The sequence below is a fragment of the Dipodomys merriami genome, unplaced genomic scaffold (genome assembly GCF_024711535.1).
Source record: "Dipodomys merriami isolate MVZ:Mamm:240054 unplaced genomic scaffold, mDipMer1.0.p SCAF_1, whole genome shotgun sequence".
NCBI lineage: Eukaryota > Metazoa > Chordata > Mammalia > Rodentia > Heteromyidae > Dipodomys > Dipodomys merriami.
The window spans coordinates 92,859,012-92,877,150 of NW_027202270.1; the positions used below are offsets into that span (position 1 = coordinate 92,859,012).

General features: G+C 38.8%; 1 protein-coding gene across 1 annotated transcript in view; it reads right to left on the minus strand.

Moving 5' to 3' along the window:
- Positions 1-18,139, minus strand: part of Stxbp6 (syntaxin binding protein 6) — a 276,813-nt gene that overhangs the window by 47,700 nt on the left and 210,974 nt on the right. The window contains exons 3-4 of the mRNA XM_070026055.1: positions 15,907-16,037; positions 15,052-15,217 (exon numbers count right to left, since the gene is read on the minus strand). Of these exons, the coding sequence (XP_069882156.1) occupies positions 15,052-15,217; positions 15,907-16,037 (297 nt within the window). The remainder of the gene's footprint in view (positions 1-15,051; positions 15,218-15,906; positions 16,038-18,139) is intronic.

The window sequence follows — 18,139 nt, forward strand, 5'->3', positions numbered from 1 at the left end:
TAATTAACAGTGGCCAATTGACTTAGTCATACATACATAATGAAACCCCAAAGATGGGGTTTGGGGAGCTTCAAGGTTGGCAAACCTAAGGATCCACCTCATCTTTTCTGACTGTTGTACACCTCTTCATCTGATTGTGCATTTAATTCTTTAGTATATACTTTATACTAAACATAGACCTTCCCTATGACCCAGACATACTAACTCCTGGCTATCTACCCCAAGCATCATGAACCAGGATAAGGATACCTGCACATCCAGGCTCATTGCTGCACTATTCACAATAGCCAAGATATGGAAACAAGCCACATGCCCCACAATAGATGAGTGGATCCAAAAAACGTGGTACCTATATACAATGGAATTTTACCCAGCCATTAGAAAGAATAAAATAATGTCATTTGCAGGGAAATGGATGGAACTAGAACAAATCATGTTAAGTGAGATGAGTCAAGATCTGAGAGACAAATGGCATATGTTCTCTCTGATATGTGGAAGTTAGATCTAAAATGCAATGGGACATGACACAATACACAAAATTCTATACACTCATATACAGAGAGACCAAAAGAGGGTAGTCTTAGGAGAAAATCACAGAGGTTCAATACCTAAATGCTGCTTCCTATGTATATAAAATAATACACATACTAAAATGAACTCTAAAAATATGGAAGTGGAGGACTTTTTTCTTAAATTGTATTCACCTGCATATCTGTGGGAAGGCAGGGGGGAAGAGGGCACAAAATCAGAAGAAATAGGGTGAAAAAGTGCAGCAGTGGAGTGCATTGGATAGACATAGATGAAAGTGAACTATGCAGCTTGTGGGTGGAGAGTGGAGGAGGGAATGGGAGAGAATGAGGGAACAAATGACACTGTAAGAAAGGAGATGTACTTATTACCTGATATATGTAAAGGTAACCCTGCAGTATACCATCTCTAAAACAAAGTAAATTAGAAAAAATGGGCAAATGATTGAAGAGATTGCCTACAAAAATATAGACAAATGGCTATTTCACATATGAAAAAATGTTCAATTTCAGTAGTCATGAGAAAAATTCAACCAAAATCTCAGTGAAATATGTATCCTCCCCAGAAGAATATACTCTGTACAAATTGGTAAATATAAGGCAGTTTTGGGAGCAGGTACAGCAAATTAGCAAACTTAAGGAAATGATCATGGGGCCCTCCAATTTGTAGCTAAGATGGATCAAAATATGGATAACCCAGGGCCCCAGTACCTGTGACTGGCACGAGAAGTGATGGAGGCAGTGTTTTTGGACTGAGTCTTTCATATAGAAGTTTTATATTATCTATGGTTTGTGCCATAATTAAATTGTTGAGCACCCAGTTGATTCCAATGGAGAAGTGAAGAATTGCCTGGCACAGAAAACCTATACATATGGTGTTCAGAGTGTTCTGTGATTAAAAACACATCCTGGCAGAAGCAAAACAACACCACAGCAAAGGGATTACAGACCCCAAGCAATAATGGAAATTGGTAAATTAACATGGTAGATCCATATCACATGCTCATGTGGAATCACTTTTTGGGGGGAAGAGAGAGGGGCTGGTCCTGAGCTTGATCTCAATGCCTAGGCACTCTCCCTGAGATTTTTTGTTTTTCTCAAGGGTAACACTCTACTACTTGAGCCACAGATCCACTTCTGTTTTTTCGGTGGTTAAATGGAGAGAAAAACCTCACAGACTTTTCCTGCCCAGGCTGGCTTTGAACCATGACCCTTAGATCTCAGCCCCCAAAGAGCTATATATAGGATTATATATAGGTGTAAGCCATCAGCACCTGGCTGGAATAACTTTTATATGTGTGCTGAATTAAAGGAATAAATTTATTCAGCTAATGGAAATTTATCTTTAGGTTATGTGTTAAACAAACTTGATCTTGGAAAGGGACTTGTCAATCCTTCAGAAGGATTTATAAGGGAGGCATAATCATTATCTGGGGAATCAAGGAAGGGACACATTGTGGAAAATGATGACTTCAGTAAAATCAAGTGGCCAATAATACTTTGATCACCAATAGTTCTAAATATCATAAAACTTTACAGACACTTACAAAGAACTTATATAACTATGAAGGAAAAAGAAATCTCTTTAGTGAAAAGGCCAATGTACAAATTTGCCAACTTGTAAGGTAAGAAAATTCTTGATATTAAAAAACCCAACAGCCTCTCAGCCACTTAACATTTCAACTTTATAAAAATTTTAAGTGTTTCTAAATGGAAATGTCTTAAATTATAATACAACACCATACATAATACAGCCTAGTATTTAAAACTACATTTCATACTTGTATAAGATTTATAAGTATTCTTTTATATAAAAGTAAGTTAAACATCATTAATCATAAATATTAAATGCAAGACAATATTACACAACAGTGTGGTAAATGCAAAAAAATTACAGGAGGTCTTTCCTCCCCACCCCTCACTTTTTTTGTCTAAACTCTTGCACTGGGGTCATTCATGCTAACATTTTATACTGCCAAACAAACACTAAGTTATATGACCTTTTGAGGAATCAAGAGAATGAGAGACAGATTCCCAAACAGGCCAGTTTGCATGATAGTTAAGTTTCTTCTACTTTAATTCTTACAAAATGTAACCAAGAAGTTAACCAATCAGTTAATAGTCTATTGGTCTGTTTCCCTATTCCTGGTTTACAAGGAAACTAAGTTTAAAAGGTCCAATTTTTGGCCAGGATCCAGTGGCTTATTCTAGCTACTCAAGAGGCTGAGATCTGAGGATCATGGTCCAAAATCAGCCCAGGTAGGAAAAGGAAAGTCTATGAGAATATTTTTTATTGTTGTTATTTAAAAACCTTCCTTTATATTGAAAAACTTCACAATTTATTTATTGTTATTGTAAAGGTGATACACAGAGGGGTTACATTTGCATAATTCAGATAAAGAGTACATTTCTTTTTGAACAATGTTACCCCTTCCCTGGAGCTCTCTCCCAGTTTTTCCTCCTGTCCCCACCCACATAATTTTCAATATAGTACCTAATGAGTATCACTGCTGCATTTGTTCACCCTTTGACCCACCATTTCTGTTTCCCTCCCTTACCTTCCCAAAGACAGATAAACAAACAAGATGGGTGCTGGTGGCTCACAGCTGTAATCCTAGCTACTCAGCCTCCTGAGATCTGATGATCCCAGTTCAAAGCTAGCCAGGCAGAAAAATCCCAGTGAGACTCTTAGCTCCCATTGTTAACTTCTCAAAAATTGGAAGTGGCACTGTGGCTCAAGTGGTAGAGTATTGAGCACAAAGAGGCTCAGGGATAGCACCCAGGCCCAGAGTTCAAGCCCCATGATGGACAAAAAAAAAAAAAAAAGGGAAATGAATACAAAAACAGAAACAAAGAGGGAAAAAAAACCTTTTTGTTTCCATTTCCTGGCGTTCATTTTGACAAATATTATTTTATATGGTCAGATGCACATAGCTATGTGATCCTCTCCATGAGACTCTCTCCAATAAACCACCAAAAAACTGAAAATGGAGTTGTAAAGCATTAATTCTGAGCAAAAAGATCAGGGACAGCATCCATGCTTGAGTTGAAGCCCCAGGACCAGCACACAAGTGGGGAAGGAATTTTCTCTTTGTTCTTTATTTCTATTTTTTTTTAGCCTTTCTCTATCTATAAACCAACCTCTTTCACTTAGACTTTTGGAACCTGCTACTTTATGGAATGAAATATTGTAGAATTAAAAATAAAATGAATTAAGGGCTGGGAAGGTGGCTCAGTTGTAGAGTACTTGCCTTGAATGTCTGAAGCCCTGGGTTCGATTCCTCAGCACCACATAAGCAAAAAGAAAAAAGCCAGAAGTGGCGCTGTGGCTCAAGTGGTAGAGCACTAGCCTTGAGCTGAAGAGCTGAGGGACAGCGTCCAGGCCCAGAGCTCAGGCCCCACTACCGGACCCAAAAAAAACAAAAAACAAAAAATAAAATGAATTAAGATCTTTAAAGTGTTACAATTGTATCATTTTATAGTTTACAGCAGGTAGCTTTCAGAATTGTTTAGGAAAATGTTACAACATGTTATGTAGAACAACAGCTTTGTCCTAGTCTCTAGAGTTTGTGAATGGTAAAAGAGACTTTATAGATATGGTTATGTTACTGATCTTCAGGTAGAAACATTATACTGCATTATCTGAATGACCCCAATATAAGTCTAAGGGTGCTTTCAAGAGAAAGACAGGAATGTCAGAGCCTGGGAGAGAGATTTGAAGGTGGTACACTGGGGTCCTTGAAAATGTAGGAAGATACCATGATTTAAGGAATGCACACAGTTTCCAGAACCTAGAAACAACAAAGAAACACATTCTTCCTAGTGGCAGCCAGAAGTAACTCAGTCTGACTCACTTATTTTAGACTTTTGACTTCCACAAACTGACAAACTCATTGGCTTGAAAATGTGTACTATTTTAATCCACTAAGTTTGTGGTAATTTCTTACAGCCAGAAAATGGAAAGTAAAATAAATCCAATATGCTAACTCTACTATGGCTAGCAAATTTAAAATACACACCAACTCTGAAAGAATCATTTGCTTTAAAGTATATAAAGTAATATATATTTACATGAAGAAAACAAATAATGAATAGTGTACTGATACCACAAAAACAGTTCTTACTATTGGAAAGATGTGTTTTTCCCCTTTTATCTGGTCCCACCTGCAAATCTAACATTTCTAGAAGCCAACAGTCTGGACAAATTTGCTTTTATCACAGATGTAATAAGCTTGTGAGAAACACTTTCACTCCCTCACAGGTCTCAACCTCTTATAATGAGAACTGGGAAGAAGATCAATAAAATCAACCAACTGTGAAAATAAAGCCCATACGATATAGTAAAACACCACTAGTGGGAATAACGTGTAGTTATAAGAGGAATGACCAAATGAGATTAGATCTTTATGCAACATTTTATATGAACCACAGAACATCCCTTTAACCTGCCTCATTATAGGGTTCACAAAGCTAATCTTGGTCAGAATATTCTTAATTAGGTTCAATTATTATCAAGTCCATGTGAAAGTTATTTCCTATTGAGCATATCATTATAGGTAATTACGACACAGTTTTTCAAAAAGTATAGATAACTAGTTTCTGCTTAGAGATTTAAACTCAGAATGACTCCAAATCTTTCTTACTGTTATCTTTTTTTTGATGTGCACTATTAATTTAAATAAAAGAAACGCAGCTTATTCCCACTGACAATATCCACTGCATTTCAAGAGTAGGTATTCCCTCTATACATGCAAACATACACATGGATTTGTTACCTGACCATTTAACCAATCCAAAATTAGATAAACAGCTGGGTGCCAATGGCTTGCTTGCACCTGTAATCCTAGCTACTCAGGAAGCAGAGACCTGAGGATCATGGTTGGAAGCCAGCCTGGGCAGGAAAGTCTGTTAGACTCTCATCTTCAATTAATCACCAAAAAGCAGAAGGTAGAACTGTGGCTTATGTGGTAAAGTATCAGCCTTAAGTGACAAAGTTAATGGAAAGTGCCCTGGCCTTGAATTCAAACCCCAGCATGGGTACAAAATAAAAATGGATGGATAAACAAACCCTAAGCCAATGAAGATTTCTCCCTTTTGGGGGAAGTAGAATAAGAATTAGATTTGAGGAAATATTCTAGGGTAGAGACATGGTGGTAAACAAAAAATATCCTTGTTTTCTTATGAAGCTAAGATACATACCAAGAGATTTGAATTATGTGCCCTGAATTCAGGCCTGGTGTCACCTGATGTATTTTTAATATCATTGTGTTGACAAGTCAGCAGTAACATATGCACTCTATAAATGTCAACATAAAATACATTCCATAAACCATGGCAAACAGCTGAGCAGCCTGACATCTGAGACATGAACAAGGCAGCTGGGCTCACATCCACCTGAAAAAAGGGAATTATCTATTTGTCTGTCTGTCTGTCTGCCATCTGTCTGTCTGTATTCTACCTATCACTCATCTATCTATAATTGCATATGTACAACTGATATACATCATATATATGTATATTACAATTTTTCTGGTAATCATGGGCTGGGAATATTTTCTTGTTCTTCTCATCAGTAAACGTTATTTATACATACATTGTAGAAGAATTCATATTATATTTACCAGATTTAAAGAGACTATGTTTTATATTGTTTTATCAGAATCAATTAGTTGTACAAAGGGAAGCTGGATACCTGTGGCTCACACCTATTATTGTAGTTGCTCAGGAAGTTGAGATCTGAGGACTGCAGTTGGAAGACAGCCTGGGTAGAAAACTGTCTGAGACTTTTATCTCATCAAAAAGCTGGAAGTGGAGCGTGGCTCAAGTGGTTATGTGCAAGGCTTGAATAAAACCAAGTGAGAGTACAAGACCCTCAGTTCAGTCCCCAGTACTGTCACACAAACTTAAAAATTTGTACAAGGGGATTTCATTTTGACCTGTCCACATATGCATACAATAGATCTTAATGAGACTCAACCTCTCCACTCCTCTTCCTTTCCCCTCCTTCTAAAACCAATCTAAACTAGCTTTACTGTTCCATTTTTGCACAAGCACATCTCCTCCCTTTCAGTAAAACCCCATTTGGGTTTGTATGAGCATGTTTGGTTATACAAAATAATGAGTTTCACGGTGACCTTTTCATACATACATATAACATATGGATAGGATATTCTGTAGGAAATGGATACTTTTCTGTTTAAAATATGAAAGTGGTTTGACTTAATATTTTAAAGTTTAATCTTAAATGCCATCCTTACTACTCACACTAGAGCAAAGGACAGAGAGATGGAGATTAGAGAGATTAGAGTCCACATGTGAGTAAGGCCATGGAAGTAGGGGTTTGTGAGTCCAGTGAGCCCTTTCTTCACTCTATCAAGTCCTCTGGCTGATGCTGAGTAAGGAATGTCTCTCATCCATTGTAGATTATTCAGTCATGGGGGAGACAAAAAAATATATTCGGCATTCTTGTCAAGCCTATAAACAACAGCCACCAAATGTAGCCTCAGTTTGGTTTCAGATTATGATGGCAAGAGCTGCCTCACAGAATTTGACAGTCAGAGTCACTCCTGATGAGTGTGACTGGCTAGACTCCTCCATAGCCTCCAGCTGCTTCACAGCAAGCTCTTCAGTGTAGCTTATAGCCAGTGAAAAAGGAAAAAAAAATCCATTGCATCTGTGACCCAATTTCTCCTTAGTTACTAGTCATTTATATCATTCACACAACTGGATACAGCCAAAGGAAGTAGTCTTCAGATACTTTGATTTTCTCACTTGAAATAAAAGGCATTTGCCTTTTAGTCAAGGGTGAGTGGCTAAATTAAAAAAAGGGAGGGGGTGCTGGATGAAATGGGTCACATCTGATCTCAGCTACAGAGGAAATGGAGATTGGGAGGACTGCAATTTGAGGCTAAAAAGTTAGTAAGACCTCATCTCCAACTAAAAGCTCACTGCAGTGGTGTGTATTTGTAATCCCAGCTACATGCAAGGCATAAGAAAGATCATAGTCCAAGGCTGGTTCCAGGAAAACGCATAAGACCCTAGCCAAAAAATAAAACAAGAAAAGTCTAGGTGTATGTCTCAAGTGGTAGAATGCTTGCTCAGAAAGCAGTGAGGTCTTGAAGTTCAAACTCTAGCATGGAGTAAAAAACAGAACAAAGAAAATCATAACAAAGCACATACATACTAAACATAATGACTTGTAACGTTGTCTTAGATATAGCTAGAATAGCATGGTACTGTGTTCGCGCAGCATCAGGATGATGGACAGGATAACAATGGGAACACATAGTGTTTGACTCAGTGGCTACACTGGTAACATGAGCCCTTCCCCAGGGAGCTTCTCTGACTTTACAATTTTAGTATTACTATTATTTATGTATATACGTATTTATTTTAGGAGGTCCTGGGCCTTGAACTCTGGGCCTAGGCGCTGTCTGTAAGCTTCTTTTGCTCAAGGCTAGCACTCTACCACTTGAGCTATAGCACCACTTTTGGCTTTTTATGTGATTAATTGGAGATAAGAGTCTCACAGACTGTCATGCCTGGGCTGGCTTTGCACTATGATCCTCAGATCTCAGCCTCCTGAAGGATTATAGACAAGAGCCACTGGCACCTGGCTATTATTTTATTTTTAGTAATATATTTCAATATTTGTTCTTATTTTCTTTCTCTCTCTAACAAGTTCTTTATTTTTCTTCCCCAGTACTAACTATATTAAGGATTGGACCTAGAGCTCTGTACAGTGAGCCTACTTTATTCATAGATGAATAAATCTGTGAAACACATGGTTTTAACCAAGTATTATAAAATATACTACATTTTTAAAAGTAAACATCAAAACCCAAATTTTTAAATCCCTGGGTATGTATGTTGCAGCTCAGCTGACGTGGAGATGCTCTCAACTAGTCCCATGTTATCAGCAGTTGTATTTAATCATTGTGTGATCTTCTATTTTATTACCTGCCCTTCATTTTGTGAAAATCTGCCTCTTCCCCAAAGCAAATAGTGCCCCAAAAGCAAGATAGAAAAAGCTAATCATTTAAGTGATAAAGCAATCTGTTCAAAGGCAGATTGTCTTTAGCAGAAGTTGGGGTAGTGTTATGGCAAAAATGAACCAATCTCCCACCGTACTGTACTGAATTCTGTGCATCCTAAGTAGGTGTGGTTTCCCCTCAGTGGTGATCTCCTTGGAGTTGCATAGGTGTGGATACCAAGCATCTCCTGTAATGTGCTCAGTTCCTGAGTGGCAGACACTCCAATTCTTTTTTTTACAATATATATTTTTATTGTAAAGATACTATATAGAGGGGTTACATGATCAAGGTAATGAGTCTATTTTCTATGGAGCATTGTTACCCGCTCCTTTGTTTTTCCCCTACCATCCCTTTCCTCCCCCTCCATTCCCCCCCCATTCCTCCCTCCCTCTTCTGCAAAGTTGTAAAGTTTGTTTTCAACATAGTGTCTTGTACATCTCGTTGTTACAATGGGCATCCTGTATCCTTATTTCAGCATTTTGTTATTTCCCTTCCCACTACAGGTCTTAGATGGCAAGACTTGAGTGGAATATTATGTTGTGTAGAAAAAGATGTTTTGGTTACAGTAAGAAAGATAGAATTTTGGACAAATGAAATTTTCAAGCATCATCTTTAACTCAGCTCTCACCAAGAACTTTTTTTTTTTTTTTTTTGGATCTGGTCATGGGGCCTGAATCTGGGCCTGGTCGCTGTCCCTCAGCTCTTCAGCTCAAGGCTAGCGCTCTACCACTTGAGCCACAGCACCACTTCTGGCTTTTTTCTTTTTGCTTATGTGGTGCTGATGAATCGAAGCCCAGGAATCATGCATGCAAGGCAAGTGCTCTACTACTGAGCCGCTTTCCCAGCCCCTCACCAAGAACTTTTAAAATTGGTTTTACCTCTTCTACTTAGTTGTATCACTATCAACTTGGAAGTCCTGACCTTCATTTAATGGATGGGGAGTGGTAGATATCCACAGAAATATTAACTCTGACCCTTAATAAGTGTGGAATGTATTGCATGTTTGCCCATGATTCATTTTCTTCATCTGTACCAAGGAGGAGAAAACTTGTTTTTTTTTATTTTCTCAAGGGCAGCAAAAGTAGCCACAGGAGGAACTATGACATGGATTCTCTTGATTTAAAGAACTGGTTAACTACTGAGTCACAACAATGAGTTAGCTAAGAAGTTTGTCTGTCTCTGTTGCTCTGTGTTTACGTTCATATAGATACCAGAATAGCAAGGTGGTTTTGACACAATTTAACTCATTCTGAGGATTAGAATCCCACTGTGGGGATGGTGAAGAGGGCAATATTCTACCTGCCTTTCTTCTGAAGAAATAATCACAGCTGGGAGCTGGTGGCTCATGCCTGAAATCCTAACTACTCACAAGGCTGAGATCTGAGGATTGTAAGTTGAAGCCAGCAGAGTTGAAGCAGCAGATGCAGAAAAGTCCATGAGACTCTTATCTGTAGCTAGCTATCAAAAAGTTGGACCTGGAACTATGGCTCAATTGATAAGAGTGCTATCCTTGCAGCCTTAAGTGAATCAAAAAGCTAAGGGATAGCTCCCAGGTCCTGTATTCACAGTTCAAGCCCCAGGAATGGCATACGCACAAAAGAAATACATTTTTATGTGTCTTGCTGGAACATACAGAGGAATATGAGGCTCGTTATTCATTATGATTTTATTTGCTGACAAAGAACATCTGTTGTGTGTGCACCAGTCCTGGGGCTTGAACTCAGGGCTGGGTGCTGTCCCTGAATTTTTTTTTTCTCAAGCCAGTACTCTGCCACTTAAGCCACAGCTCCATTTCTGCTTTTTTGGTACCTAACTGGGGATAAGAGTCCCATGGACTTTATTGCCTAGGCTGACTTTGAACTACAATCCTCAGACCTCAGCCTGCTGAGTATCTAGGATCACAGGCATGAGCCACCAGTGCCTGGCTCCAAGAACATTAAAAAAGTATATCATCGCCAACATCATGCATTTCCTTAAAGCAGTCTATTAAATTAAGAATGAACATACCAAAGTGAGGGAGGGAGGTGTGTTTGGAAGTGTGGGTGAGAATGTTCAAAGGGCTGACATTGATCAAGATACACAATATTCATAAACTGCTTTGTTGAATGGCAATTCCTTTGTAACTTACTTAAAGATAATATATTATCTTTATATGTAATATATGTCTTTATATATAATATATAATAAAATTTATATAAAATATATAAATATTAAAAAAATTGTTACCTTACTTAAGAGTACTCATGCCTGGAGCATTCACAAGGTAACATATTTGCATACCTCCCTGAAGGTGACCTCATATTCTTTGGAAGAAAAGTACAATACAAAGTGACACTGTGATTAAATCTTTAGATCGTGTCCACCACAGGGGATTCTAGAGCAGATGCATGTGGGTTTCCTTTCTAGCATACCAATCAGCAGGGGCAAAAGAGGGCCAGCCTGGGATGAAGGAGACCGCAGAGACTTCTGCATCCCTGGAATTCTAATAGTGCTCAGAAGTCTGGGCTTAGCAGCATCTTCTGAACCACCATGTGGAGCAGGGTTATGCTTCTGAAATATCCTTTGCTGAAAATATATGGCACTTCAAAATAAGTGGCTTCATGGAAAAACAAAAGGACACTTCCCAAACTCTGAATATAGCTAACACAGAAATAAAACTATCTGAACCAATTGTTGGAAGAAGAGAGGGTTATTTCATCTTTTCCTTGTCTGTCTGGTGATTGCTAGTCATCTTTTAAAATGCAGCTCAGCCACTGCCTTACTGATATGCAATGGATTGTATCAATGTACACCTGGTATTCACCGGAAAGGTTAATTAAGTCAGTGAAGGAAAACATCTACTCTGTGGTTGTTCTCCATAGATAGCTTGGTTCCTGACATCTGGATATGCTGAGCAAATGCCTGTGGAATAAGAGAAGATGTGCACAACTGGTCTTATACAACAGTAAGCGGGGAGCACTGCAGGATGTTATGTGTAAAAGACTAAGAAGTAGTCGGATAAGCCAGCCAGAGAGTTTGTACTTAGAGAAATGCCATGGTATGATTCAGTAATGCTTGCCTTGATGAATATATCAATTGAGAAACTATTGTTCAATGGAGTCAGATAGACTTTCTTCTATAGTGTCATGACAGTGTCATTCAAAATCACTTGGCCTCAGTTTTCCCAATGCCCAAGCTGGACCAGTGCAGAGTGACCGAGGGGACTGTAGCATCTTCCCTGTGCTTTCATCCACCTAATATGCTGAAGTTCTGGTGAATGGAAGCAAGTACAAATCCAAAAGGAAGACAGATTTAAAGGTCTTTAGTGACTGGTTCTTTTTTTTTTTTTTTTGGCGGGGGTGGGGGGTGGAGGTCCGGTCGTGGGGCCTGAACTCTGGGCCTGGGCACTGTCCCTGAGCTCTTCAGCTCAAGGCTAGAGCTCTACCACTTGAGCCACAGCACCACTTGTGGCTTTTTATCTTTTTGCTTATGTGGTGCTGAGGAATCGAACCCAGGGCCTCATGCATGCAAGGCAAGTGCTCTACCACTGAGCCATCTTCCCAGCCCTGTGACTGGTTCTTAGGACCAAAAAAGTTTATTATCATAATTATGTACCTATGATGAAGCAAGGTGAAAATTTTAAGCTATCCATAACCCCCAGTTACTCCCTTTTTACCTGCCCCCTTTCTAAAAACAAAGAAGACGCTGGCTAAAATATGTTCAACAACTTCTGTGCAAATCCAGGGGGCACCATTCATACTGAAGACAATGTAAGGATGTCTCAAAGTGGGCAATCAGTGCTTCTAAAGGGGATGATTTTTGTTGTTGTTGTTGGTCATGGGGCTTGAACTCTGGGCCTGGGTGCTGTCACTGAGCTCTTCAGCTCAAGGTGAGAACTCTACTACTGGAGCCATAGTGCCACTTCCAGTTTGGTTTTCTGGTGGTTAATTGGAGATAAGAGTGTCATGGACTTTCCTATCCTGGCTTCGAACCGTGGATCCTAAGATCTCAGCATCCTGAGTAGCTAGGATTACAGGTGTGAACCACCAGCTTCTGGCTTTTTTTTTCTTAATCTTAAAATTTGTGCTGGGCATTGGTGGCTCATGCCTGTAATCCTAGCTATGCAGGAGGCTGAGATTTGAGGACTGTGGTTTGAAACCAGCCCTGGCAGGACAGTCTGTGAAACTCTTATCTCCAATTAACTACCAAAAAAGAAAATAGAAAACAAAGAGCCTACAATGGAGCTGTGGTTCAGGTAGAGTCCTCCTTTTGATCAAAAGAAGCTCAAGGACGGTGCCCTGGCCTTGAGTTTAAGCCCTAAGGTTCCCCTCTCCTGCCCACAATTAAAATTATTTATTGCAAGAAATATAATCATGTTACATGATTTTGCCCAACTTTAGGGTAATGTAACAGGGTATTTGTAACACAGGGTGGGCGAAGGCTTAATATTTACTAGATTAGATGTATATACATATTCCCTTAGGTGTATACCTTAGTAAGGATTTACTGAAATATAACACCAACAAAAGTTAAGAACACTATTCAATACACTGTAGGAAGAAGTTGAGTGTTTGGATAATAAGTTAGAAAGGCAAAAGCAGGCCCAGAAGACTAGAGCTGGACTCATGCTCACAAAAAGGTCAAATCTCCTGAAAAACAGGTCACTGACATCCAAAAGTCACAATCACAGGAGTGCGCTGAGTTGGGTGTGAGCTGAGTTGGAATGTTATCTTCATTACTGTCTAGTGACATGACTCTTGGCTATTAAATGATCCCTCTGAGCAGTTTCTTTTTCTGTAAGGTGAAGGTGATAAACTGTGTTTACAAAGGCTGCTTTAAAAAACTAAGAAATAGATATCAGAGGGGTAAAGAGTTTAGTGGAAGGCAGCATACCAACACAAATATTAATTCTCTAAAAATCACAAAATAGTCATAGTTTATTGTATAAGAAACAATTGTATCTACGACTTGTGTCCAGGATCATATTTCATGCACTCAGAATGGGACAGGTATAGAAACATTAAAGGGGCCAGATCATAGTGATCCCAGAAACAAAACTTTTATGTCTTAGAATTGTGATAAATGGCAGAAAGAAAGACTAATCAAAGCAGTAATTCATCAGGGTGTGTTGGTATAACTGTTATCAAGGAGAAACAACTGTTTAAATAAGATAAATGGAATTCATTAAGGGCATGTGTGTTGCCAACAAATTACAACATGCTTCACACAAACTTCATTTTGGGTCCTCCTTAGGAATCCAGGAACAGTTAATATTTATTTCAGTATAAATCTTTTATTTTGTTCCTTCTTCAAGAAACAATTAGCCCACACAATAGACCTACAGCCAAACAAATACAGATTTCCAAAATGATGAACTGAGACTTTAGATATCTGGTCTACCCTCCATGTTACATATGGGGAAATCAAGTTCTACAGAAGGTGGAAGTGACACCTACAATCACAACAGACAAAACCAAATCTACTACTTAATATCATTTACTTGAGCTCTTGAGAAAAGGAATCTTATTTTTCTCTAGTACATACACTAAAAGTTTCACCTTAGAAAAAGGGCATGTATCTCAACTCTCCATCTTCTGGGGCTCCAAAGGTAGTGGATCTTCCACTACTTATAGGACTGGGCCAATGATTGTGGGAATACATCAATTACAAACAAAGAATAGGGATTCTAACACAAATTCAGATGAAAGACAGAGTTTAAAGAAAATCTTTAACATATCTAGGGTGTGGAATCTTCAATTATTTGATTAGAGTGAATCTGATGCATTTTCACGAAAAAAAAAAAAAAAAACACCATTTTTTTTTCAAAACCAGGAAAATAAGTCAATGAAAAGAACGATGCTATAAAAACTCTTTCCCAATTCACAGAGTGATTGTCAAGATTTGTATGTTTTTGCAATTTTAATTCCTTGAAAAGTCTTGCCCTCCAAAAGCACCCACTCAATGTTGTCCATATGGTGTCACTAACCCCATAACCTTGTCTTATAGCACTCACCAGAGCTTGGCTCTGGGTTTCACTCAGGAAGAAACCAAAGACAAGCTATTACTTGAAAGAAAAGGACAATATCTTTGGAATTTTATATTAGTAAGTTTTAAACATTCTGAGGGGGACAAAAAAAAGAAAAAAGGAATCCCCTGACTCTCCCCCACCCCCAAGAAAGAAAACCTAGTGTTGTGCAATGAAATTATAGAAAAGGCCATAAAGAAACCAGATGGATAGGTTTTTCTAATAAAGATATAGGATTGTTCTCATAAGACAAATAATCTAGTTCCATGACTTATTCTTCTAAAAAGATCAGTGTTGGCTTCTGACTGCAAATCAACTAGTGTGTCTAGTTTTAGTATACAATGAGTCCCTAGGATGCTTCCAATGCTGGCTTGTTCTGAGTATTTTGATTCTTTTATTTAGTAGTAATTATGTCACTGAACATCTGTTGATATAAAAGCACAACTAAGAAAACAGCATGAATATAATCATGTAAGTGTTCCCTTACCTCCCATAATTTTGGACTGGCAGTTAATAAACTCTGGCTTCCTGTCAGTGAGGTACCTCTGGCACGTGTGGTGGAGGATCTGGAAGAAGGTGCATTTTTCTGAGGCTGTGCTAGCCACCCACTGGTCAAAAGCATTTTCAAACAACAAATCAAACTCTGCAGAATCCTGGAAAAGACAATGAAACCACTACTGGTCTCATTTCATTAAAACAAAACAAAACAGAAACCCAGTGCTTAGTCTGTCAAAATAAAGTTGTGGAACCAATCATAAGGTTCATCTTAACTAGGACCTAAGTGAAGAGGGAGTCCACATTTCTCTATCAAACAAGATGTAAATCCTGTTTGAACCTAAAAAGCCAATAGTACAGAAGCCAAAACAGCCTAACTATTGAGTTACATCAGAATCTGACTGTGTTTAATTACTCCAATTACTTGAAAGAAGGTATTAACCTTGTCCCTAAAGTTCTGTAGGAAAAGATTTTTTTTTAAATTTTAGTACATAATAACAATTTACATATTCTTCATTATTGAGGTATTTGCTCATGTATGTGTGTGTGTATGTGTATGTGTAAAAGGGATTGGGTACATAAATAGCTATATCATAAAATACCTTATTAAATCCAAAGGAATCTTAACACATATTTTGCTTGATGTCTGGTAATAAGTGTTGGTAGATGATCTTTGTCACTGGTGACATTAGGAGCTAAGTGACACTTTGATGAATGGTGATAATGTTTTGATCATCATCAAGAAATAGCTTGCTAAGAATGATTAAAACCACCACTGCCACTACCAAGGTTAAAGTGTCATCTGGAGAAGAGAATTCCTCTGCTCAGCACTGGAAAATCCACTTACCCGGTTAGGATCGATACCATTAACCTGGCGAAGCTGCTCAAGCATCCACTGTGATCTCCGAACGAAGGATGTGGAGCCCTCAAACTGTTTGACCTTCGTGATAGACGCCTGTGTGGGTTTCTTGTTTGTCACTGCCAAGAAAAGACCAATCAGATGAGTGGATTTGCAGGTTGGCTTACTTCCTCATTCTATGTGTTTCTATATAATATCTACTGTGAATATGCAGAGGGAGGGAGATGGAGGGATGTGAGGGGAAAGGAAAGGAAGGGAGGAAAGGAAAGAAGAGAGAGAGAACAGGAGAGGGAAAGGGGGAAGGAGGGAGAAGATGAATGGCTACATGTTTCCTGAAAGAGGGAGTACTGAAAAGCTCTTAACAATAGCCCTTATCCAATCAAATTGAAATTGGCTTAAGTGAATACCACCAATCCCTGGTGATAGGCTAGCACAATTACAGATTGTAGGGAAAACTAAAAAGATACAGGGCTGACAGGAATCTGGAAGGTTTACTAGGAAGGCCACCTGTTCAGGGAAATGAAGATTGTTAGTTTTCTAGGGGACTACAATGTGTATTCCTAATTTTATACTCCAGGGCAAGTATCTGAGATTTCAACTTTAAGAATACTTTAGTCACTATATCTATCTATCTATCTATCTATAAATATATTCAGTCACTATCTATCTATCTATCTATCTATCTATCTATCTATCTATCTATCTATCTATCTATAGATAGATAGTGACTGAAGTATTCTTAAAGTTATATATATGTATACACACACATATATGTTCACAAATACAAGCACATCTTGGCTTTATCATATCATAACGTTTGTGTCTAGCTTGGCATCTGATGATGACTGTATTTGACATTCTGGACACACCCCAATATGAGTTCCTGAGGTCACTACACCTGCAAGACCAGGACAGCCCTTCTTTTTGCCTCAGGCAGATGAACAAGCCTCACCTCTCATCTCAAGTACCCATGGAGAAGCCTCCAGTATCTCTCCTACTTGGTGCTTTAAAGACAAGCATGGTGGGGGGCTGAGAAGTTGGCTCAGTGGTAGAGTGCTTGTCTCGCATGTATGAGGCTCTGGGTTCAATTCCTCAGCACCACATAAGCAGAAAAAAGCTGGAAATGGCGCTGTGGCTCAAGTGGTATGAGCACTATCCTTGAGCTGAAGAGCTGAGGGACAGCGCCCAGGCCCACAGTTCAGACCCCACGACTGGACCCCTCCCCCCAAATAAAAGACAAGCATGGTGTGAGAGATAATTAAGAGCTGTAAGGGCTTTCTTTAAAGTTCCTCCTGAGCTTTGGACATAAACTGTAGTAAGATTAAATAGAAATGAAGCCTGGGGAGGAGATAGAGAAAGTGACAAGCCCTATTGGTTGGAATGAATTTAACACTAATCACTGCCCTGAGGGGAACTGTGGCACATTCTTCCTTTGTTTCCAATTACTATGCAGATGCTTAACAGACAGGAAATAACAATCATCATCATCATCATCATCATCAGAGGTACTAGAGTTTGAACTCAGGGCCTTACCTTTGCTAGACAGGTTCTCTTATTGCTGAATAATGACTCTCACTCTGGCTTGTGATATTAACTTTTGAGATAGGGCCTCACCTTCTGCCTGGATGCACAACAGGATGTGATCTACCTAGTTTATACTTGCCCTTATATCTAGAGTAACAGGTATATGCTATCACATCTAGCTCTCAGTTGAGAAGTCTGGAGATAAATTTTCTTCCCTGGCCTGCCTCCTGCCAATCTCAGACTTTCCAGTAACTAGGATTACAAGTGTGAACTACCTTTTAGCACTTGGCTTAAAAGAATTCTTGAGGGATGAAGGACAGAAAGCAGGTGATAAGCAGGTGGTAACCAACCCCTTAGGTTCCTTAATCCCATGGTCTATGGCAGTTTTGGCTCCTGAGATGTGAGAAGAGATATGCTGTAGACATTATGGGAACCTCTGGTCCCAGCACTGACAATAGTCTTTATGGCCTCAATACAATCTTCTCCCTTTGCTTATACCAGAATTTAACAATTGAAGAAAAAACTTCAAATAAAGCTTTAGCTGTGACCTATTATCTCAGTTATATATATGTGGCTAAAACTCTTTGAAACATTCCATACCAATTACACTCACTTTTGTGGTTAAAAAAAGTCATTATCCCTTCATTACCCATGATCATAGGAAATTTTATCATCCCCTAACACAAATAGTCTCTCC